This window comes from Rhineura floridana, chromosome 2 (genome assembly GCF_030035675.1).
Source record: "Rhineura floridana isolate rRhiFlo1 chromosome 2, rRhiFlo1.hap2, whole genome shotgun sequence".
Taxonomy (NCBI): Eukaryota; Metazoa; Chordata; class Lepidosauria; order Squamata; family Rhineuridae; genus Rhineura; species Rhineura floridana.
This window is the reverse complement of record NC_084481.1, coordinates 97,392,277-97,416,050: the sequence shown is the minus strand read 5'-3', so window position 1 is coordinate 97,416,050 and position 23,774 is coordinate 97,392,277. Positions and strand designations below refer to the sequence as shown.

General features: G+C 42.0%; 1 protein-coding gene across 8 annotated transcripts in view; it reads left to right on the top strand.

Moving 5' to 3' along the window:
- Positions 1-2,004: 2,004 nt before the first annotated feature.
- Positions 2,005-23,774, top strand: part of SLC43A3 (solute carrier family 43 member 3) — a 46,127-nt gene continuing 24,357 nt past the window's right edge. For 3 of the 8 annotated variants that reach the window (XM_061609629.1, XM_061609622.1, XM_061609630.1), the window contains exon 1: positions 16,233-16,320. In XM_061609629.1, the coding sequence (XP_061465613.1) occupies positions 16,275-16,320 (46 nt within the window). In that variant the 5' untranslated portion in view covers positions 16,233-16,274. The other 5 variants (XM_061609624.1, XM_061609627.1, XM_061609626.1 and 2 more) reach the window with 5 other exon arrangements.

Genomic DNA, 23,774 nt, shown 5'->3' with positions numbered 1-23,774 from the left:
ATTCTATGATTCTAAGTTTAAGAGCTTGGCTACACATTTTACACACACACATACATACCCTATGTCAAAAATAATTGTGTGTATGCTGGGCTCTGACTGTTGCAAATTCTGGAGCCTCTCCAAAGAAAGGCAGAGAAAGTTTGTGTGGTGGGGAGAACACAGGCAAGCATACAACAAATCTAGGGCTGCTGGCTACATTTCTGTCTCTTTATGTTTTCTCTTTCCTTATCAGCGTCCCTGTGTATTTTCCTGTACAATTAATTACTTCCAACCTGGGAGAACTTCAGAGTTCTCAGCAGTCACTAGTTTACGTACATGCAGCCGAATCAAGCGGCAAAGCTTTCTTCGACTGTTCAAATAGTTGCTTTATGAAGAAGATTCCCTGAACACAACAAAGCAGCATGCCAGGTTAGCAAGTTGTAACAGTGGTTCAATACCATGTTGACCATTTTTATTTTATTTATTTATTTTTACCCCACTCTTCAGCAGAAAAGGCTCCCAAAGTGGCTTACAAAATATTAATAAAAACAACAAACAAGACACTCTGTGCCCATAGGCTTGCAATCTAAAGTTGTGATTGAAGATTGTGATTGAAGAAGGCATCTGAGGAAGAACTGGGTTTGAAAAGCATTGGGCTTAATGAAAATTGTGCTCTCCCCCCCCCCTTGTGCACATCCTTTCTTTTCCCAGCCTGCCAGGTTGCCTTGCTTTGAAATGAATTGGAGGGAGATGGTGGCTTGCCAAATGTATTGCAGTTATTGTATTATTGTTCTTGTGTTGTGAGACACTTGGACACATGCATGTAGAAGACTGACACACAAATTTAGCAGAACAGCAGCTCCTTACCTGCATTGCTCAGGGGAAAAAAGAAACACTCTCACATGATTGTACTGGGCCTCCTGCACATGATGCAGGATGAGATGGTAATAGAATGTAGAGGTGGTAGAATGGTCTTTCCCAATTTGGACTAGAGGGATTTGACTTTTGGATATTTCTCCACCCCCATTTGAACAAAATCCCCACAAATTGGAAGCTAGAACTTCAGGAAAGCAGGACCACCCTACCGTTGGGGAGCATAAGGCAGCTGTCTCAGCGGGTTGATTTGGGCTGCAATGGAAGGACAACAAACTGTTATTCAATTTATTATTTCATTTTTTACTGCCAGAGAAGGAAAGAGGTGCTTGTGGCGTTTTCTGCCTCAGGTACTCAAAATTACTTGGGGAAGGATCTTATCTCAGGGGTTAGAACATCTGCTGTGGAGTGCAGAAGGTCCCAGGTTCAATCTCTGTCATCTCCAGGTAAGGCTAGGAAAGACCACTGTCTGAAATCCAGGAGAGCTGCTGCCAGTCAGAATAGACAGTACTGAGCTAGATGGACCAATGTCCTCACTCGGTATAAGGCAGCTTCCTATGTTCAAAGAGCGGGATTGCAAGGTCCTACTTCCCAGGGTACTATATACACTGACTTGGGGGGGCCCATAGCTCTTCCGCCTCAAGCAACAAAATGTCTTGAGCCAACATTGTCAGGGTGGTTCAAGACCAGCATGTTGCCCACTGTGTTATTTTCTTTTTCATTATTATTATTTGCAGGGATTTTAACTTTTCTTTAAAAAAATGTGGGGGAGCATTCAAAAATTTGATCCTCTGAAGTGGTGCAGTCCATTCTATACCCTCAGCAGGCTACCACCTCATTCTGACGCGCCTCTAGAGCCCAAACTAGCTTCCACCTTGCAGGAGATGAGTGTTCTCAGAGCACTCTAAGGGCCCAATCCTGTACCCCTTTCCTCAGAAATAAGTGGGGCTTCTTCTCCCTGAGGTAAAACGCCCATGAGATTTAACCTATATGGTTCTAGGAGAGCTGACCGCAAAAGCGCAGCAGTTTTGGCGCCCGGAAGGTCGCGAAAAGAACAATCCTTCTTAAGGGGGGGATGGCTCCGTAAGAGGCGCGAGGAGGCTCTTTTCCGAGGGGAGGGGAGAGCGGGAGGTGTGTCTTTCGGCTGACGTCAGAGCCACCTCGCGCCTCGTTTGGCCAACGAGGGACTGGACACCCGCGGCGGGCAGCCAGGGCTACACGACCAGCCGCTATGATAATACTCTGGAGGCCGGATTAAAGCGGGGAGGGTGAGTCTCCCAGGAACAAAGACGCGCGTCGTTCTTTCACGAGGCCTGTCCCTGTCCCTGCTGGGAGCGTTCAGAGAGCCCGGTGCGGCTGCCTTGGTCCGGCACCATCTCATTTCTGCAAGCAGGCTTGGGAGGTGGTAGAGTTGAGGCGGGAAGAGAGAGGTCGATGCCCAATCGGAGAGGGGGGCAGAGCGGGGGTGGGGCTGATGACTGACACCGGGCAGGGAATGGAAAAACATCCTGTAGCTGAAGGAGATTGTGTGCACGCGGATGGGAAGGGAATATTGGTCTCTTCCAAGGGGGGGGGGGGACGGACGGACGAATATTGGTCTCTTCCAGAGCAGCCTGCCTTTCCCCCTCCCTTTGGCAGTGCTGGTCTACCTTTCCTGCTGTCCACGTTCCTCGCTTTGCATTGTGCTGAGTGGAAGTGGTGCCCTGAACCTTAGTAAGGAGGTACGTCTGAAACACGAAGGAACCCCCCCCCAGGGTGTGTTGAAAGAGTTATATGACAGAAAGGTGTTTGGGCTGCGATAGTAATTTTGCACGCCTACCTTGAACAAATCAGTGGGGACTTGTGAATAAATGTGCACGCGTTGGGTACTGCTGCTATGAAAATGCAGGTAGGGATGCAGCCTCGGTGCCTAACCACAGAGGGGAACATCGGAAAGTTTGGTTTGTATAGATCTGCGTCTGAGCAGTAGGGAGAAGCTGCAGCTCTTGTACCGAAAAGCTGGCAGAGGTTATAGGGCTACAGGTAATAACAGTGCAGATATGAGTAGGCAGGCTACCTGAGTAAATCCTGGGCAGTGGGGTGATTGTGATGAGGAGTTTGTATTCCATGTGTTGTGCATTTATTTCTAACATTTCTAAGCTGCTCTGTCTCCAGGGTAGATGCCACTACTGAAAACAAGCCAGGAAAATGAATGGGCTAAGATCTTAATCAAGTATAAAATTCTACACAGAATTCAAATCAGTGGATTGAACTGTTCTGGCCTCTGAAAGGCAAGCCAAATAAATAAGCCTTACGGCACATCTGGAAAATGTTCAGGGTTGGGCTTTTGAGATGCTGAAAGTTCACAGCAGCCAGCTGTAGCAGAGACTAAATTAGATGGAAGTGAAATTCAGGGCAGGACTGAATCTCTGGAGAAGGGCTGGCAGGATTAGTTTGTATCCTTTGGTACTGGCAAGTATTTGGTGGCTTTCTGGATCTCTGGGACATGCAGGAGTTTTTGTTGTGAATTACAGAGGCAGAAGGATTTTGGGTAAAGGCCTTACTCAAGGGAAGCTCTTTTGTGGGAGAGGAATGGCTTGTTTGTTTTCAGCGTTGAACGTGGTTTCAGAAAGTGTCCCGTTACAATGTCTGACAAACTGGCCTTGCCGCATTTCATATTGTTTCAACAGTTGTTTGGCGAGAGGCAACAGTGGGACAAAAGCAATATGTGAGTTCAGTGAGACCTACTGCCTTGTAAGTGTGCACTACTTTCTTTTTAAAAAAACACTGCCTGCCTCCAGTCTTTATCTCTGAGGTCCTGTCCACTGTTTGTGGTTCTGAAACTGCAGGCAAGGAGACACTGAAAGGAATCAGTCTTTGTCTGACATCTACAGACTTTCCTTTTGCTGCTTTTTGTGCTCATTAGCAAGAACATATGCCACTGCCATGTTTCTGAGGTTGGCTGAAGAGTATTTTTCACACAGTACTCCTTTCATTTCCCACTAATTCAATTATTACCGAAGAGTTTATACAGGCCCTGCTGTTCGCACTGTTCAGGAAATAGCACTGTTGGACAGTGTCTCCCATTTTTATGCCCCAGGTGTCCCCAGACTTTGGGCACAGAGCCAGACAGTTGTTTTATTCTTTCAATTAAATACTAAAGGCTGGGTTCTGGGCTGGTATAAATAAGTCTCCTTTTTGTATTAGTAGGAGAACAGTTTGTGTAAATTACTTCTTTCTATTCTGTCTGGTGAGATAAGGATGGAATTGTGTGGGGTATGGCCTATGAAGAGTTGTTGTCTTTTCTGTTCCCCTAGACTTGCTGTTCCCTTAGGTCCTGCCCACTGTTTGTGGTCCATCTCTGAAAGGGACTCATGCTTCAGAGCATGAGCCAACTTCTGTTTCTAAAAGTAAAAGAGGAAGCTCTTTTACAGACTGACCAAAACTTTGGGTGAAACCACATTCAGTTAGGCAGCATTTGCATCCTTAAATCATTTTTAATCACATTTCACAGCTATCTTTACATTTCTTTGCTTCAGTAGGATACAGTGCTGATAAATGAGCCCAGATCTCCCCCCAAAGAAACAAAAGTGGGATCTGCAACAAAATGTTGCAGCAGTGGAGAGTTTTTGTTCAGGATGCCAGCCAGCTTTTTCTAGGATACTCTGTTCCATTCCCCCTCTCTACAATTTTCAGTTATTTTCCTTTTAAAGAAAGTCAGTATTCTGTCTTTGCCCACTGGTCATACTCAGTCCTCAATGAGCTGTTTGTTTGGATCCCTACCCCCCATAGAGTTTTTTCCTTAAACATTTTTCTTGTATTGATATAAACCTTGGGGTTTCCCCAAACCTGTTTGTGCGTGAATGCTGTCATTTGACTGTATAAAGATAAGCTGTCAGTTTGCTTTTAGTATATGCACAGCAAAGACCTCTGAAAACAGAATAATCATATTGATACTACTGAATTGCAATATATTATTCCCATTTAAAACCCAGCTCAATACACTTCTATATTAGTCATAAACAGAACTCAAGTGCTGTATGTGGGGTGATGAGATGCAAAAGAAAACAGGGTTTCTATAGAAAAGGGGAATTTCAGCAAGAGGTGAGGAAAGTTGTAGTTAGTTTCCTTCTCTGTGAAATGATTAAAGGTGTAGAAGCCTTCTCTTCTTGGGGAACTGATCACCATAACTTTATGTTGTGAAACTGGAGTTTTTGTGGAAAGTTTTGTCCTGACTACCTCAGGATATGGGGGAGTCCAAAGTCTGGAAAATGTCATTCTATTTCATTGTCTGGAAAGTCAACATAGCAGCTGAAATTAGAAACAAGAGTAAATAAACAAAGTTTTGACCTAGTTATGAAGCAAATCCCTTTTGGATTAGCCTTTGGTTATCACTGAATATGAGTGATAAGAAACTTTTAAGGATGATTGGCTTGCTTGTTCATTGTATGGGTCTGATCTATATCCTAGAGTCACCGATGGACAGCAACAAGGGTGTTGGGCTCCTTGTAGGTAGAAGGGCGGGATATAAATGTAATAAATAAATAAATAATAAAATAAATATTCCCATCTCTGACTAATTTGGGGCAGACAGGATATTGCAATAATGTCATAGAAGAGGGACTTGCTAGAGTATCTCTCAACTGCTAAAAAGTTATTGGAAGTAACAATGCAATTCTATACATGTCTCCATAGAAGTAAGTCTCATGGAGTTCAATAAAGCTTCCTTCCAGGTAAGTGGGCATAGAAGCACAGAGTTTGTTTGAAACTTTAGAGTTGGAATTGACATTAAGTTATCTAGCCCTGTCTTTAGACTGCAATCCTAAATGCACTTACTAGGAATTTATGTTGCAATCCTATACTTGCATATCTAGTTGTAAGTCTAATTGGACAGTGGGACTTGCTTCTGAGTATACATGTATAGGAATGTACTGTAAGCCTAACTGAACTCAGCAGAACACATTTCCAAGTAGACCTGCATAGGATCCAATTGCACCTCTACTTAAGAGAGTCATTGGATTTAGTTGGTCTTTTGACCTATAATGGGAAAGCAACATTTAGGGCATAGTTAATAATAGGGAGGGAAAAATAAAAATGCCAAAAGGTGTATCCCATATGTAAAAAAAAGTTACCACCAGTACTTTTCCCTCCATATTGTCATCATGTCACCCGAAAGCAAATAATTTAGAGAGATGTTTCAGTGTAAAAAAGGAGGGTGTGGTGGGGGAGAAAGAGATAAGTATCTAGAAAACAATACGAATCATAAACACAAGGAAAGTTGTGGTGAAATGGAATGGTGAGCTTGGTGATTCAAGAATTATAACCCAAGGGAATATTTTGTTCAAGGCAGACTGTTAGAGATGCTTGTACCAAACTGGTTTCAGCATGATCCCTCAAACTTTAGGACTCAGAGGAAACTGGGAGGGGGGACACACCACCAGATGAAATCATTTCATTTGTAGCTACACAAGCAGGCTGATTCAACAGTTGCATTATGCTAGCAGTTGCTTCACTGAAGTTAACACCAGCACAATATAGTTGCAAGCCTATGTTCAGTTTGCACCTGTAGAAGCAAAAGCTAATATCATCACTGACAGACATTCACAAAGTGATTCCACCACCGATCACAGTGCTGCTTGCCAATGGAAGCCCCATTAGTATTTTGCAGATACCAATCAAGATGCTGTGATGCTGGACTGTCCCCTTGAAATCGCCCAACCCAGCATGCATATGTTAGTATACGCAACCAGGGAGCCAAAATGAATCCATAGCACAAGTTGCCGTAATGCTTCAGGTAGGAGGCCTTCATAGAGAACCTATGTGATAGGAATGGCTTTGTGCAGATAATTGTGATAGTGTTGCTGCCTTTGTGAGGAGAAATGGCATTCTGCAGGGAAAAAGGATAGAGGTTATGTGCGTATTGAAGAGTAGAAGCTACAATAGCAGGCTCAGAGCAGAGAGTGCTATGAATTGTGTGGAAGCTCAGTGAGGAAAATAACTCCGGGGAAACAGAAGAGACCCTCCTTCAGAGATCTAAACATAGCCCCCACAAGGCAATATTCACCTTTTGTGAGTCCTAATGGAAAAGGGTGAGGCAGTCAAAATTCAGCCCATTCTTCCCAGTCCACAAACCAACATCTAAACTATACAGAAGACCAGTGGAAGACTTATGAGGGGGATACTTGTAGTCTAACCTGTGGCATGACCCAATTTGCTTTCTCTGTGTTGCGTCAAGTCATACACCATGTACCAGAGAATGGGAGCCTATGGCCCTCCAGATGATGTTGAACTACAGCTCCCAACATTCATGCCCATTTACCATGCTGACTGGGACTGATGGGAGTTGTAGTTCCACAGTATCTGGAGGGACATTAGTTCCCCATCCCTCCTATACTCAAAAGTGACCTATGATGTTAGTTCTCATTATGCCTTTGATGCTGCTAGTGAGGGACCGCTTTCTGCTCTGTTGCTGCTTAGCCTCTGGCCCCACCTGCTCAGCTGGTTTAAGGACAACAAGGGTCTCCTTAATAATCATTCTGTCTCCTTGAAGAACTTTAGTTATGCAAATAGAGGCTGGAGAATTCTAACAGAAGACTTTTTCTCAGCACTCTTACCAAGGTGCAGGTTCTTTTTGTTAAACCAGGCCAGTTAAACTGGTATAAAACATATGTAAGTCTGTAGTATAGATGTCTACTCTGTCCCTGATTTAAGGCTACACATTATCGTGGTTGCAGTCCTGCAGATTGGAATCAATGGGGCTTGAGCACATATAACTGTTATCTGGATTATGGCCTTTGTTCTTTATCATGTGTTTAGATGCCATTGAGGTTGCTGGATTTGAGGTAAATGTTCTGCTGAATCAGAGCCTCTAGTTGTTGCTTAGCACTCGGTCTACTGACCACCAAGGGCATTCTGTTCAATGCATTTCTGCTCATGACCTTTGTGTCCTACTATTCTTACTGTTTCATGTAGTTAATCATTCACAAATTGAAAGTGAATTCTTCAGAAACTCAAAACTAATTCATAATCTGTTTTCATGTTATACCTCATGTTGATGATTCTCGTCCTTAGAAAAGAGTGCTTGAAGGTACATTTTCAACATTAGTTTAGTATGATTGTCTCCTTTTTTGATTGTCTACTGATCTTCTGCCTCTAACAGCACCTGACAAACAGAAATTTTGCAGGTTTTTTTAAAGCAAGGAGATAGAAGTGATGAGAAAAGCTTTATCTAGTTATTTACAACATGCTTGGTTACTGTTAACAGAACATAAGTAAGGCCAGTAAAAGAAAGAAAAAGGGGAAAAATCACAAACCTATCCTGAAAAGCCAGCACTGTGGGCAGATGCAAAAGAAATCAGGGCTCTTTCACCTTTAACATTTGTGTAGAACAGGGGATGTCAGCAGGCAGAGCTGGTCATGCAAACTACACACCTGTTAAAGGTGCAGGAGCCCTGCCCCCTTATGCCATCTGCTCAGCCTAAAATCTGCACTTTTTCCCCACCCCCAATAGTGGTTTGCCATGAACAGCATTTATGTGTACCTCACAAGTGATTCATAGATATCCCAGAATGTATTACTAATTCTGTTTGCATCATAAAATAAAACTAGAAGTCCAAAAAGAGCAGGACTGATTTTGGGGATGTTGTCAGTCACTGGGACACAAAAGGGAGCTCTGTATACATAAAAGAGAACTGCAAAATGTTTCTGAGAGGGGGAGGTGTGCACTGTAGAAACATGAATAGGCTGTTCATAATCCAATATTGTCCAGCATATGATCCCAGGGACTGATTTTCTTAGATTGTCCTGGTAGTGTCATGCTTGGGATTTAATGAGACAGAACTTCATTTCCAGAAGTAATTGGTAATTTATACCAGCTAAGAGCTGACAATAGAGAGTATTTTCCCAGGGTTTGTTTGTGTTTTGCTTGAAAGTCCAAGATTTTTTTATCAGATAAACCTGGGGTGACCTTGGGCCCGTCACTGCCTCTCAGCCTCAGAGGGAGGCAATGGTAAACCCCCTCTGAATACCGCTTACCATGAAAACCCTATTCATAGGGTTGCCATAAGTTGGAATTGACTTGAAGGCAGTCCATTTCCTTTTTCAATTAACATAATACATAATTTATCCAGTACTAAAGAAAATGGAGGAGTGGGGGGAAATGTTGAAGGTATGACTGGTGGGATACAGCCCAAAAGAACCATATTTCTCCCCCCCTGAAGATGTCTAAGGAGATTCTGCTTCTGTGGGATTGCTAAAGTGAACTGCACCTGGGTCTGCATTCCTGCAAGCCTAGTGCAGGTGCATAAGTAGTGGCCTTAGGGCACTGGCTGTGTGCGCAGGTTACTGTGTTTAAAATAGAAGCAATCAATCCATATAATGAGGAGCCTTTACTTGTAGCTTTCCCAAATAATTCCAGATAACTATCCACAAAAGGCATTCTTGTTTTATAGTCTCACTGGCTAGTCCTGGATTAAATGACAGAATACTTCCATCAATTTAGGTTGCTCTTTATGTCATAGTTATCTGCTGCTACTCCCATATATTACACACAGATTCTATTCGCTATGTGATTAGATTCCTTTCAATCTGCCTTCCCAACTGGGCAGCCTTATTACTTCTCTCTCCCAGTCTTTTTCTGCAAGCTGAACAGTTTGAGTGATTACAAAGAATGTACTTGACACCTTCCTTGTCTTCCTCCTTCTGTCACCTCTCAAAACTAATGGATGAATGTGGTAATTTTTTCTTCCCTATTCTACATGCAGCCTTTTTGCATCTCCAGGCACAACATACTCCTGCCACCTGTATTGGTTAAATGATTCCTACACTAGGAAGCTTTCCTTTTCTTTAAGCCCAAATTACAATGAATGTGAGCAAAAATAAAGCATGGCTGTGCTGTGACCAACTTCCACTCATTTTAATGGAGCTCGCAGAACAGAACTTCTCTTATCAATTGTGACTCATTAGGTTGGGGGTGAAGTGAGGGAACTGTGGCCCTCAAGATGATGTTGGACTCACAACTCCCACAAGCTGCAGCCAGCATGGTCAGGGATGATGGGAGCTGTAGTCCAGCAACATATGTCCTAGTGTCACAGACTGGTACAATTACTTGTGACCCACTATACTACATGCAGCTCACCATATGTGATTTGGGACTACTAGGTGCTTGACAGGCTGCCTGCATCACATTTCCAGTCCCTTAGAAGAGTTTCATATCCCCAGTATTTCAATAACACCAATTATTAAAGAAACAAACTTGAGAATAGAACTTTAATAAAAAAACTAATTGACTACAAAATGTCAAACGATATTTATATATGGTATGAGAGTATAGAACATAGACAAAAGCACAATATAGTGGTAGTAGTAATAAACAAATAACACATTTAAAAAGCTTTCTTAAGAATCTTAAAGAAGTATTTTCTTTCTATAAAGTGTCTTTCTCAAAATTATTTTCTGTATTCTGCAATTATGAAACTTACATAAAAGTAGATTAAAAAAACCCTATAGCACATCTTTCAGGGCACACTGCCCTCACTAGGTGTTTTACATAAAGTTTTAAAAACTTTGCAATTTAATCATTCATCTTAAAACATTAATTGAAAACTATCAACAGCTAAAATTCTTCAAGCAGAGCTCATTAATTAATCAAATACAGACTGGAATAAAACATCTTCAGAGATTTCTTAAACAGCAACAGTAATGAAACCACATAGATTTCCCTGGGAGGGAATTCCAAAGGTGTGGGGCCATGACTGAAAAAGTCCTGTTCCTGGCACCCACCAATCTAAGAGCTCTTACTGGCAGGCTAGAGTGCAGAGTCTCAGACACTCTGATTTTAATGCTTTGCAAGCTCATATGGGTGCATGTGCTCCTTAGATAATCTGATCTCAAACTTTTTAGGGCTTTAAAGGCCAAAACCAGCACCTTGCATTGGGCATGGAACTGGTTCAGAATAGGTATAATATTATCTGAATGCCTGGATTAATTTAATGCATAGTAATAGAAAACAGTGCCTTTGAAGCACAATATTAAAGAAGAATATACATTTATAATGCAATATGGCAGTGTTCATTCTACGATGCTGCCACATACACTCCAGCTTGATCACTGAGGTCTTCTGATAGGTTGGTCTTTACCAGGAACCCCTTTTGTGTGGTAGGCCCTGCCTTGTGGAACTCCTAGCCAACAGGAGTTTGGCAGGAGTCATCCCTGTTCGCTTTTAGACACCTTCTGAAAACTGTTATTTAAACAGGTCTTTCAAACCTGAGCTCTTTGCCAACCAGCTTTTACTGATGTGCCTGACATTTTTATTTTTAAATTATAGTATTGTGTTTTTAGGTGTATACTGGCTTATTTTAGATGAAAGTGTGGTTTACAAATATTTGTATATAAAAATAAGTATTCTTTTGTTAATGTATTTTAATATTTGTTATGAGGCACTGTTTTCAAATCTCTGATCAGTCATGATCAGTCATACCTCACAGGATTGTTGTGAGGATTAAATATGAGTGAGGGGTGGGGAGAAGCATGTATGCTGCCTTGAGCTTCCTGAAGGAAAGGTGGGATATTATTTAATAAATGATAACCTGTTCTGTTGTCTCTGGTCAAACACGTTTTTTCAGGTTTTAAAGCACTGCGTTAACCAAGTGTGTATACCATGGGCAGTGATAACTCTATTAATGTCACTTTCAGCTGAGAGAAAAATACTGCTTGCCTCTAGCTGTAGTAAACTACTCTGGACAGAAGAACAGGTACCATGCCAGCAGTACAGTTATAACTCAGATTGGAAAAGTGTAAAGAAAGAAAGAAAGAAAGAAAGAAGTGATAAAAATGTTAACAGAGAAATTACTGAGTGAATTTTAAAAAGAGTATGACCTACAAATGCTGGCGTAGTTGGTGTAAATAATGACATAGTCAATGCAATGGTGAAGGGAATATTGAAAGAGTGACAGTTCTTGACCAAAGTTAATCTTTAGTATTGAAAAGCAACTGTTTGGCATAATTAAGTGGACTTTTTACAAGCTCTTGCAATAATGTACCTCCATTAAAGGCCCATTAAGGAAGTTAAATAAACAAGTGGAAGGTGCAAAGTCTTGTTAGGGATTAAAAGGTCTTTCTAACTGTAAACAGTAGCAGGTGGTATGGTGCTTCTTTTTGCAGTTTAGAGTGGGAGCAGTGCTAATGGCTCGGAAGAAGCGTGGATAGTAGGCCTCTGATGTTGTCCTAACAATCCACAGGTGGTAGTTCATCTAAGATATCCAGATGGGTAATTGAACAGCAGGATGGCAGATGAAAAACAACGTAGGTATATTTCCAGGACTGTGGAGGTGCTGGTGGTCTTTTGGGTGAAATGTTCAGAAAGTGCATGTAAGGTTTTCCCAGTTCTAGCCTCATAGGCATGTTACAACTGTAATTCATACTGTGTGCTAGGAATGGAGTGGTTATAAAAAAGCCCCTGTATTATTTAGACAGGACTTTCAAACCTGAGATCTTCACCAACCAGCTTTTATTGATGTGCCTGACATTTTATTTTTAATCTTTAAATCATAGTATTGTGTTTTTGGGTGCGATCGGGCTGGTTTTTCTTTTCTACACCATAACATCTGTGTTAAGCCTAAGCATACTTTTGCTTTGTAGACCGATAATGCATGTACAATTTTTTGGTAGGGCTTTGTGGGGAAAATGCAAATATCCTAGAATTCCTGAGGGGGTGGGGTGGGGGTATAGGGGTGAGGCAAAGTAAAGTGAGTGACTTGCTGTATACTGATTTAGTGAAAGAAATCTGCATTAAGTTCTAAGTTGGGGATACAATGCAGCCTAATGCCTTAACTTTTCATGATCTGGTTTGTGGCACTTGTATTCTGGACTGCATTATGGGTAAAAGAGAATATATGGAGCATTTTCATGATCTAGTTACAACAAAGTAAACTTAATAGTAGATATCTGTGGTGATGCCATACAGATAATGAAAAATAAATGGCGATATGGCTCTACTCTTAAAGGCATGATTTAGAACTAGTCGTTTCACTGTAGAGTGAAGGCCTGTGCTGTTCTCCTATGCTGTCTTGTTTAGAATGCTTCATAGCAGAGCACTATAGATTGTGTACACAAATTCAGTGTTTTTGAATGCATTACCTCGGTGGAATGGCTTTAAACTTTATTTGGTCTTCATTATGTCACCATTAGAAACTCCTTTCTTGGGAGAGCTTGAATGTCCACTATGCGCCATTGCTCTGTCAAGATACAGAACTACTTCCTGTGTTCCTTGTGTGGTGAACCATTGAGGGAGTATGAAGTGTCTGTGGAAAAGGCAGACCTTGAGGATCTTAATCCTTCGGTTACTTGGACCAGTTTGGAATCCAAGGTGGCTTGCATCCAAGGGAGTCTGAGATGTATCAGGCTGGTTGTGAGGCTTTGGAACTGCTTCAGAATCTTGGGAGGTCTACTAAGGTGTCCTTAAAATGGGGAATACTTGGCTCAGCAATACTACACGTGAGAAGGATCTTGGGATTGTTGTTTATCACAAGCTGAATGTGAGCCAACAGTGTGATGTGGCTGCAAAAAAGGCAAATGCTATTTTAGGCTGCTTTAACAGAAGTATAGTTTCCAAATCACATAAAGTATTAATTCCCCTCTATTCAGCACTGGTTAGGCCTCATCCTGAGTACTGTGTACAGTTCAGGACACCACAGTTTAAGAAGGATGCAGACAAACTGGAACAGGTTCAGAGGAGGGCAATAAGGACAGAAAACAAAGCCCTATGAGGAGAGATGGAAAGAACTGGGAATTTTTAGACTTAAGAAGAGAAGACTGAAAGGAGATATGATAGCACTGTTCAAGTACTTGAAGGGTTGTCACATAGAGGAGGGCCAGGATCTCTTCTTGATCATCCCAGAGTGCGGGACACGGAATAATGGGCTCCAGTTACAGGAAGCCAGATTTCAAATGAACATCAGGAAAAACTTCCTAACTGTTAGAGTGGTACGACAATGGAACCAATGACCTAGGGAGGTGGTGGGCTCTCCAACACTGGAGGTATTCAAGAAGCAGCTGGACAGCCACCTGTCGGGTATGATTTAGGTTGGATTCCTCATTGAGCAGGGGGTTGGACTCGATGGCTTTATTGGCCCCTTCCAACTCTACGATTCTATGAAATATATTTTGTAACCTTACCCAAGCATTTCATGAAATTGAAAACACCAGACAGAGAAGAGGTAGGAGGCAGGGGAAGGATGTGTGTGTAATTTTGTGACTTGCAGTTCTAGCTTCCAGTCAAAGTATGACTTTACCAGGTCTCTCTTTTTACTGCCATTCACACTGCTCTTGGGAGGAACACCTTCATCCTAACCAGGTTTTTGCTTTCTGTGGATTTTAGTGCGAACTGAGCAGAAAACAAAATAATGATGTTTAAAACCTCAGACTGTTTTTATTCACAGCATCCTAACCTCTGCATCAATCCTTTTCTAAATGTTTCATGGAACTTATCTAAGGGCACATCTATACTGTATGACTTATTCATACACAGTTCCTATAAAATCATAGGGCAAGGCATCAAGCCTATCACATAGGGAAAAAGGCACTTTGGGGTTATGGTTATGTACAAAGTGTCAAAGGAAGGGGGCCTGGGAATCCCAAATTTGAGGCTTTACTGGGGGTTTACCACCTGAGACAGTTAAACCCAGTTTTGCCCAAGGCAAAATCAGTGTACCAGGCATCCATGGAATATGATGGGCCTCGCCCAGACTTTAGACAGTCCCATTTGGCACTCTGTCCAAACCTAATTTGGACTCCCTGAACAATCCTTTTTTGAGTTGTACTTTAAAGGTTTGGAGGAGATGTTGAAAACACTTAGCTCCCTCTCCCTCGCTTCTTTCCCATTCTGGACCATCCTGATTTGCCAGGCCTGGTCGCTATGCCTAATTCAAAAGCTGGGAGAGTAGAGGAGTCCTATAGCTAAGGGATCTGTTTCAGGATGGATTGCCTGTGTCTCAAGAACACCTGTTAGCCTCTTTCTCTGCAACTGGTTGTTCTTGGCTGCATGCCGCCTAGCTTCATAGTTTTACAAGTAGGTTCCGGGAAGGAGACAGACTTAATAGGATCATGATGCCATTTGAAAATGAATGTATTCAACAACCAAACAGGCCTAGGGGCACCATTTCTCTTTTTTTATATGTTAATCTCCATCTCCTTTAAGGATTTGGGAGGGATTAAATTGGAGTGGTAGGGAAATCTAGGAGAATCCATACCTGACATGGCATGAAAATCTATTTGGACCAAACCCCTTTTCAAAACTATTTCAGCTGCAGTAAGAAAAACAGCACTTAAGGTGGTTCATCAGCAGCATTTGACACCTGCTCGCCTAAATTACATGTATCTGACTATGTCTCCCAATTGTTGGACAGGATGTGCATCTTTTCCATATGTGGTGGCAATGCCACCATGTTGGTTTCTGGGATCTGATGTTTGATCACATCTCCAAAATTGCCAGCCAGACAATTTCCAAATCACTGGCTTTGGGGCTTCTCTCTATACATTTGGGACCTAAATTAACACACAAGAATGGCAGCACAGCATATGACTGGGGTTTTTTTTTTGGAAAACATCCTCAGACTTTACGCTGAGTGTCTGTTATACCCATATCTGGTTCCTAGTTCTGTCTGAGAAAGTAATACAGTCAGTTCAGCAAGCTAGGGGTTATCCCAAACTGGGCTTCTTTGAAGAAACCGGGGATAGAAACACACAAACTGTTGTGCCAATTCCATCTCTGTCTTCTGAAAATGGAGGCACATGACACTAGTCAAACCCTGCTCCTTTTTACTGTAAAACCTGGTGGGAGCAGCTTGAGTGCTTTTTTTAAAAAAAAAAATCAGCTTCAAAGAGATTTTGCAACTGATCGACAGATCAACCCATTCCCCCTTCAGGGGTGGCTAATGAAAACACTTTGATGTGATGACTAGTGTGTTTACAGCCATGGTTTTCTTCTCATTTGTGAAAGATTTAGTTGGAGGCACTAGACCACCTGCAACCTAAAGACACTTCAGCAGAAGATTTATTCGATAAGATTCTTGGTGGGAGTCTTTTTGACTGCATGCTGGTGTCCCCTTGCTACCCTCTTATCCCCACTTTCTTTCCTCTTGTTTAATTGAAATGCAACACTGAAACCTTGTGGTGATGTTTGTGGTCTTGATTGTTGTGTGTCATTTTTTACTTGTTTATTACAAAAATGTCAATAATATATATATATATATATATATATATATTAAAAAACTCAAACCCTAAAAGTGCCTAGCACAGAAAACCCTATGCCTGTTTGTCTGAAATTCAGCAGGCTTCATCCCTTCAAAAGGGGCTATTACACCTTTAAATTTCATCCAGTTCTGACTGAATTTTAAAAGGTCATAGGCATTTGTTAATTTTTTCCTTGTAGTCAGTGGGGAGCACACATGAGACTTCAGAAAATGTGGTGTGACCCTTCCACTTGGATCCAAGGTGAAGTGTGACATTCATCCGAGCCACAGGGCTGAGACAGCCACCTATCCAAGCCAATGAGACTGATATTTTTCTGTGTGTAGCCCTGTTAACATACCCATGCATAATGCAAGGCTTGGATGTGCTGAGACAGTTTGCCTGGTTTGTTTAAAGTTGTGTGGATGCTCGCTTGGATCATAGGAAGAGTTTTTCACCTGGGGCCAAGTGCCATGTGGCTCCTCTCTTTGGGAATTGTCTTCATCAGCAGCCATGCCACCTGGCCGCTTCAGTGACAGAGGGGAAAAGGTTGTTTCCTCCTAGTGGCTTAGCTGGAACCTGCAGCCATTTGACTCCCTCCCATGAGCATCTTGTGCAGTGCCCACGCCACTCAATCATTATGTAAGAACTGCCATGTGAATTTGCTTATTTCCCTCTTCCCCCCATGTCTTTTTCTTTTTGTATCATATTTATTAAATTTCAAGCTTTTTTAAAAACCTGTGAACTGGCTTGAGCACATTGGCAGAAAAGCAGCATATAGATTTTGTAAACAAATATAAATAAGACTAGATGTGGAGTGGATTGTAGTTAGGGGAATGAGAGCCAGAAACTGAGCGATTCTTTAGTCTGAATGCTGTACAGTGCATTTCACTGCTGTGGTTTCAAACAGCACTATTAAAAAAAAAATTATTATGAGCATGGACAGCTGGCTTATACCAAGCCATCCCAGTGGTCCATCTTGCTTGTTGTTGTCTGCATTGGACAGCAGTGGCTCCAGCAGGGGTATTTCCCAGCCCTAGCTAAAGATGGCAGGGATTAAACCTGAGACCTTCTGCATGAAAATGATGTATTGTACTGCTGAGCTATGGCCTCTCTCCTCCACTGGCCCACTCTCCACCTTAATTTGAGCTGTATTTGCCTTCTGTACTATTTGTACTGCCAGTTCAGTAGGGATACAATATTTCTGTTCTTTTCACCTTGCCTCCATGTTGGTTATCTCATATACCACTACATAAACTAGATTAAAGGAATATGAAGGGTGCTGCATTGAAAATGGTACTCCATACAACCATTTCTGCCTAGGAGGGCAACAGTAGCCATACTCAGAACCATTTGCACAATGTTTAAAGCAGGGTGTCAGGCATGAAGGTTGAGCTGTTTTATTGTATTTATTTATTATTTGATTTATATCCCGCCATCCTCCTCGCAGGAGCCATGTTACGCACCACCACCACTAACTCCACTGTTTATTGAACCATATGGTAATCAGGTCCTTTGCTAGGAAGTTGAGGGCCTTAGCAGGACAAAGGATCTGACAACAGCAGCTATTGTTGCATGGGTTGGCTAGTCCTTTCACTCTTTGGAGGATTTTGATGTTTGCAGGATCCACTGCTAGTACTATTATTATTTTCTGAAAAGCAAGGTATTGGAACACACCATCTAACTTGAAAGTCCTTATCATGGATGTGTGGTGATAATTTAGGCAAATATACTTGGCACTTGTAGCCACCAAGTGACTCTTGAATAGAAAACTGATTGTGAGCTCAACTCTGGCAAGTTCTGGCTCAAATGCAGCTCTAGATGGCATATAGAAAGGGTGTGTGTGAGAGAGGGGGGGAGAGAGAGAGATGGAGAGTGATGGAGAGCTTTGCTGGCACACAATATTTGGCAGGGTAGTGTGTCTTGACAGGATCTTTGACCTGGACTCATGGACTGCAGTTATTCAGTGGTGAGTATAGAGCATGGCGAGTATAATGCTCATGGTCAGACAGAGATACTCTTAGTTGTTTTTATAGATATTTGCGTTGATATCATGAAATGAAAGTGTGTTGGATGGAATTTGACTAAGTGTGGGATGCTATGTATAAGGATATTCAAGTTTTTTAAAAAACTTGTTATGGAGGATAGGGCATTCTTACATTTAAGGCCAGCTTCTGTCATTGATGATTTTGTATATGTGAGTGATCACAATCTTGTTCTAATGGCAGTTTGAGAAATGTAATAAAGTGCTCCTGGATTCTCCAGAATGCAGCAAATAAATTAAACAAAATGTGGGTGCATAAAATTCCCTTTTATGATGATAGTTATTCTGGAAATGCTTAAGAGCAAATATTGAACCATACCAGCAAGGTGGAGGTGGGGAGGGGAAAAAATGAAAAATGGAAATGGACTGCCTTTGAAGAACCTATATTATTTCCCAGATGGATCTTTTGTGGCCCATAGGGCCACCCAAAGACATTTTGCTGCTTGAGGTAGAGCAACAAATTGCCCTCCCCTCCCAAGTCAAGGTACCTAGTACCCAAGGCTGGTCAAGTTATTTTGGGACCTGCAGCATAAAATCCCACAAGTACTTCTTCCCCTCCCTGACAATAGAAATGCCACAATAATTAAAATAACAACTTTCTGACTACTCATGACCCCTGAAATCAGCTTCTTGAGGTGGCCACCTCATTCTACCTAATGTTAGGGCTGGCCCAGTCCGCCGTGAGATAACGGGTTGCTAGCCTCTCCTTCTAGGCTAGCCTGGTGGCTGAGATAAGGAGCAAAGAGGTTACAAGCTCCTGAGTCTGCGATGATAGGGACGGGGAGAGGTAGTCTGGCATCATTTGTCTACATTACATATTGTAGGTGTAAAGGAAGGGAGTGGGGAAGAAGAAAATGCAGGGGAAATTTTAGGTTGTTGTGGGGGCTAGTTGTGCAGAGTAAAAGGCATTCTGAAGCTGCTTAGAGAACCTCTGCATATACTTCAGCTGTCGCATATTTTCTAGCCCCTCTCCCAGGTAAGTCCCTATTCTTGTATTTTGGGAAATGCCTTGTTCAAATTTTGTTAGTGTGCATTCCTAGATCTACTGTTCTTTGGGTTTCAGCTTCCTACCCCAGGCCTGTAGAAATTAAATCAGTGAGCTTGATTGAGGAAATGAATGCATTTTGCTTCCAGTATGTATCCATGTAAATCAGGGTGGTGCATCCTTTTTTTATCTGTCGAGGGCCACTTTCCATTGCATGGTGATTGTGGGGACTGCCTACCAGTGGTGGGTTTGTTAGTAGTCCAAATTGGGTGAGACCAGAGCCAAAGGTGGGTGGAGCTGCCACTTTTCCATCTTTCTGCCACTTCTTTTTTGCTCTTTTTCCCTTTTCCTTATTTTATTCCTCCTTGCCACCTGCATACAATTAGGCCACAGATCACAGGTTGCCCACCACTGATGCATGCACATGAGGAGTGAGGTCCTATGAGCATGAACAGTAAAACCCTGTGTAGCATGCAGACTGCCATTTTACAGCCCTGCAGCTGCTTAAGATATGTTTTTGAACTATTGTAGGATATGTTTCACATATTGTACATCTTTAAGCAAATGATCCAACACCCTCTTAGTTTTTAAATCAGCAGAGGAGAGACATTTGCAGAGTAAACCAATTCAGTAGATCTGAAGCAGAGTCTTCAGCAATGTATAATTGTGTGTGTGTGTGCATGTAGGATGGGGGCAGTGATTCTTGGTGTGAAAATTGAGGTGTTATAAGCATATATTTATTTCATCAGTGAATTTTCTGGGAATGTGACCCTGCTCCTTATGAGCGCCTCTAGTGTTCTTGTTCGTTGGTTCATAAACTTCAGGAAAGATGATGCATTTGCAAGCTAGAGGTTTTTGCACCACTTTTACATAGTTTGAACTCCAAATCTTGGGTCATGATTAAGAGAATCTGCACTACAGAGTGAATCCTCTGGCTTCATCTCATGTGTGGTGTTTTGCTTTTACAGAGAGAAAATCCGGCATAGATAAAAATGTGCATGTTGTCCTCACTTGTGAAGTGTGTCACATGACTTAATTTACAACATGGGTTAGGAAGCTGCTGTGTGCCTCAGCGTCCCAGGATGTGTACTGGTAGCTCTCGAGAAAAAGACAGTGAAATGCCTCAGTGGAAATTGAGTAAAGGAGAGACCTGAGATGGCAGCTTATGCATAAATGTGAATATACCAGTCAGTATGTGTCACTGTGCCTGTTGCAAGTGCCATAGTCTGTTTATGGAGCTAACATAAGCTTCCCTGCTTCAGGTTTTGCCCTTTCAACATCCGTTTCCTTCCTGTAGGGAAAGAGGGATGAGGCTTAAGGGAGGAGAGACTCTGTGGGTGTTCTCTGCTATGTTTGACAGCTTGTTCATGCTAGATGTGGTCCCAGTCCAGTGTCTGCTTCATAACTCTGTCAAGCCACACTGCCTTCTCACTGGAAGAGCTCTCATTCTTGAGGAGACTATGTACCTTCCAGGTCTTGTCCAAGAGTGAGTTGCGGAAAACTACATTGATCCCGACATATAACAGGCTAGGTTGGTCAGCAACATACTCTGCCCCTTTTCTCCTTGCAGTAGGTGTCCAACCCTCAAGAGCCTAGTCAAGAGTAAGATTTTCCATGGGGAAAATATGATGAAGTTTTGAAAATAGCTAAATGTTTCTAAGAGAAACCAGATGCCATGGGAGTGAAGGAGCAAGGATTAATGTTTGGGAGGTTGAAAGTGACTCAGAAATGAGGGAGGATGATTGAAGAGGACAAAGAAGGCTTAAATCAATATAACATAGATATCAAGAGATAGTGAGGAATGTGGTGTCATGGTAGTAGAAGGTACAAGATGAAATAAGAATTTTAGTAGGAGTGGGGGAAAGATAACATATTGTTGCGTGCCTCCCCAATCTCCAAGCGGTGAGATTTCAGGGGTCCCTGCACTCGCCCTGGGTTTGGTTTCCTTGGGAAGAAGGTCAGCGGAGACTGTGGTGTCTTTATGAAATATGGTTTGTTTATTTACACACATTCCAACCTGAGCTTAGGATGGAGGGGGTTCAAGGCATCAGCAGTCCAATATCCAGCTTTTCCATCAGGGTTTCAGGAGGCATCCTAAAGCCATGGTGCAGAGAGCCAGCCTCTCTACCTGACTCCAGTTCTCAGCCTTTCTCCAGACACAACTCTAAACACAATCAAAGCACAAACCTCTGCTAGCTGCCCATGGGGGAGAGAGGCTCTCCTGAAGAGTTTCAATGACAAAAGGATCTTCCTGGCCCATTCACCAGTTGCTGGGCACCTGAAAGACCCATTAGCAAACTGGCCACCCTATTAGCTTAACAAAAGAAACTCATCTGGCCAGCAGAGCCAGCCCCTCACCCCAAGGCACAGGATTCCAAATCAGGGCTGGAAGGGGACTCACAGGGATCATCCATTCCAACCCCAAACTCACAACAATATCTACTGAATCTGAAACTACTTTAGTCATATATAGCTAGCTGTGTTGGTTCTGTTGGGGAAAAATTGCCAAGATCTCAAAACTTTGCTCACAATTTTTGTGACCTTTTTAGTTGGTTCTAGTAGAGGCATTACTCCACCATGACTTTAGGAGTCCAGCTACTGTGTGGTCTGAGAAGAAGATGAGCCGAGTAAGGGACAGGCATGGGTAAGAGGTTTTAATTTGAGTTAATTGATGGGATAGGTGCAAGGAAAGGATACTTATTAGATCTCTGCTACTCTATTAGCTCTATTAGTTTCCAGTGGAAAAATTAATCCCTAGATGTTTACCTAGCTTTGGACAGCATCCCCCTGATCTGTGAAACCCTATAGTGAGATCAGCATGTTAGAGGAAGTCTATCTGTGACTCTATACTCAAGTTTTCCTTCTCCCCACCCCTTCACATACTATTCAGTACTCAGCAGGGTTCCAATGTTTATAGCAGAAAAGACTTGAGTCTGTGGAGAGTATCTGGATTCAGCCAGGTCTAATCCTGGGAAGATGGGCCTCAGTTTCCTTCTAAGTGATTGAGAGGTGATGGTATTTATTTACCAGTCATTGAGGCTGGGCTTGGGTAGTTAATTTAGGTGGAACATATTGATAGGGCTATGGATTGAACGGTCCCAGAAACGTGGAACATTATTTTTAACATTTACCACCACCCACAGCTGAGAGGGAACAGGCTTTTATTAAAAGAATGTGTGATTAATGATTCACAGAGAAAGCTGCAACGATGAAGGTTATACAATGCAACATATATATATATATATATATATAGTTGTGTGTGTATATATATGTGTGAGTGTGTGTGTGTGTATGTATATATGTACGTACACACACACACACACACAGATTTTCTTTCTCCAGATACAACTCGTCCCAATAACCAAAGACCAAACCTATATCTATATTTATTATACAGCACTGAAGAAATACCATGGTGATGAGCTTGCCAGCAAGATATAGGAGGATGGTAGAAATACAGATAGCGAGGGGATAACTGGTGGCACAGGCGCATGTCAAGTAGGAAAATAGTTGATTGACAGGAAGTTGGGTGTCTTTAAGTTAAACAGATGGTGGGATGTGAATCTGTGAATATTAGAGGGAGTTTGAGAGGGTGCATTCCTGTTTAGCAGTGATCATATGTGCAATGAATTATCACGTGTAACTGCACAGGCTCATATTTTGGGCCTTCTTACCCGTGCCCCCTTCTTTTCCTTCTGTCTGTAGTTTTTCTCCCCGCCCATAGTCTCAATGTGAATTGTAAGGTCCTCAGGACAGGAGTCTACTTCTGCCTCTGTTACTCTGTAAAGTGCAGAATACTCTGATGTTGCTATATAGATGCATTCTTGTTGTTAACAACAACATCTCTTTGCTTGCTTGAACTATACAGGTTGGGGAGTCAAAACTAAAAAACATATTTAGTAGGTGGCACCATCAGAGAAGTCTGGGTATGTGGCTGCCTGATGTTTTATTCTTTCTTCTGTAGAAAGAACTTCTATGATGTAGGAAAAAGTGTGAAGCCTGCATGTACATAACTGTGGGCAGTGATTATATACCTGTGTACCTCACTGCATGCATAGGTCTTTCAAAGCTGCATGGGTGCATGTGAAATGCATATGTGCAATTATCGTATGTGATGTCAACATGTAGGTTTCATGCTTTTTCCAATATTCAAGCTCTTCCCATGGAAAAGAAAAGCAAGAAGTGGCTTTGGGGGCATGTTCACACTGCTGTTTTACTATGAAATTTATCATGGATGTAATGCTACATTTATTTCTGCTGAGCTCATATTCTGTATTAAATAATAATAAAAGCACATTTCAAGGCTTTTACCTACATTACCTCACTAACCTTTGACAGCCCTGGAAGGTAGGCTACTATTATTATCTGTACTTTGCAGATGCAGAGCTGAGGCTGAAAGCCAAACTAGATGAGACTTTTGTCAGATTGTTAGTCCTGATGTGGTCCTGTATTTTTTTAGAAAAAGAAAATGGCGAGCACAGGGGAAAGCCTTTCAAGTTAAGACCTTGTCCCAGTCTGCATCTGTGTTGGAATTGCATTTTAATATGTTCTTAAACTTTCTTTTTAAAAATGTTTTTAATCTTAGAAGATGTTTTGATAGCTTTTTTTAAGTAACATTTTTGAAGATGTTTTAAAGTTTGTTTTTATGATGTTTTAATGTTTTAGTGCTTTTGTTTGCTGCCCTGGGCT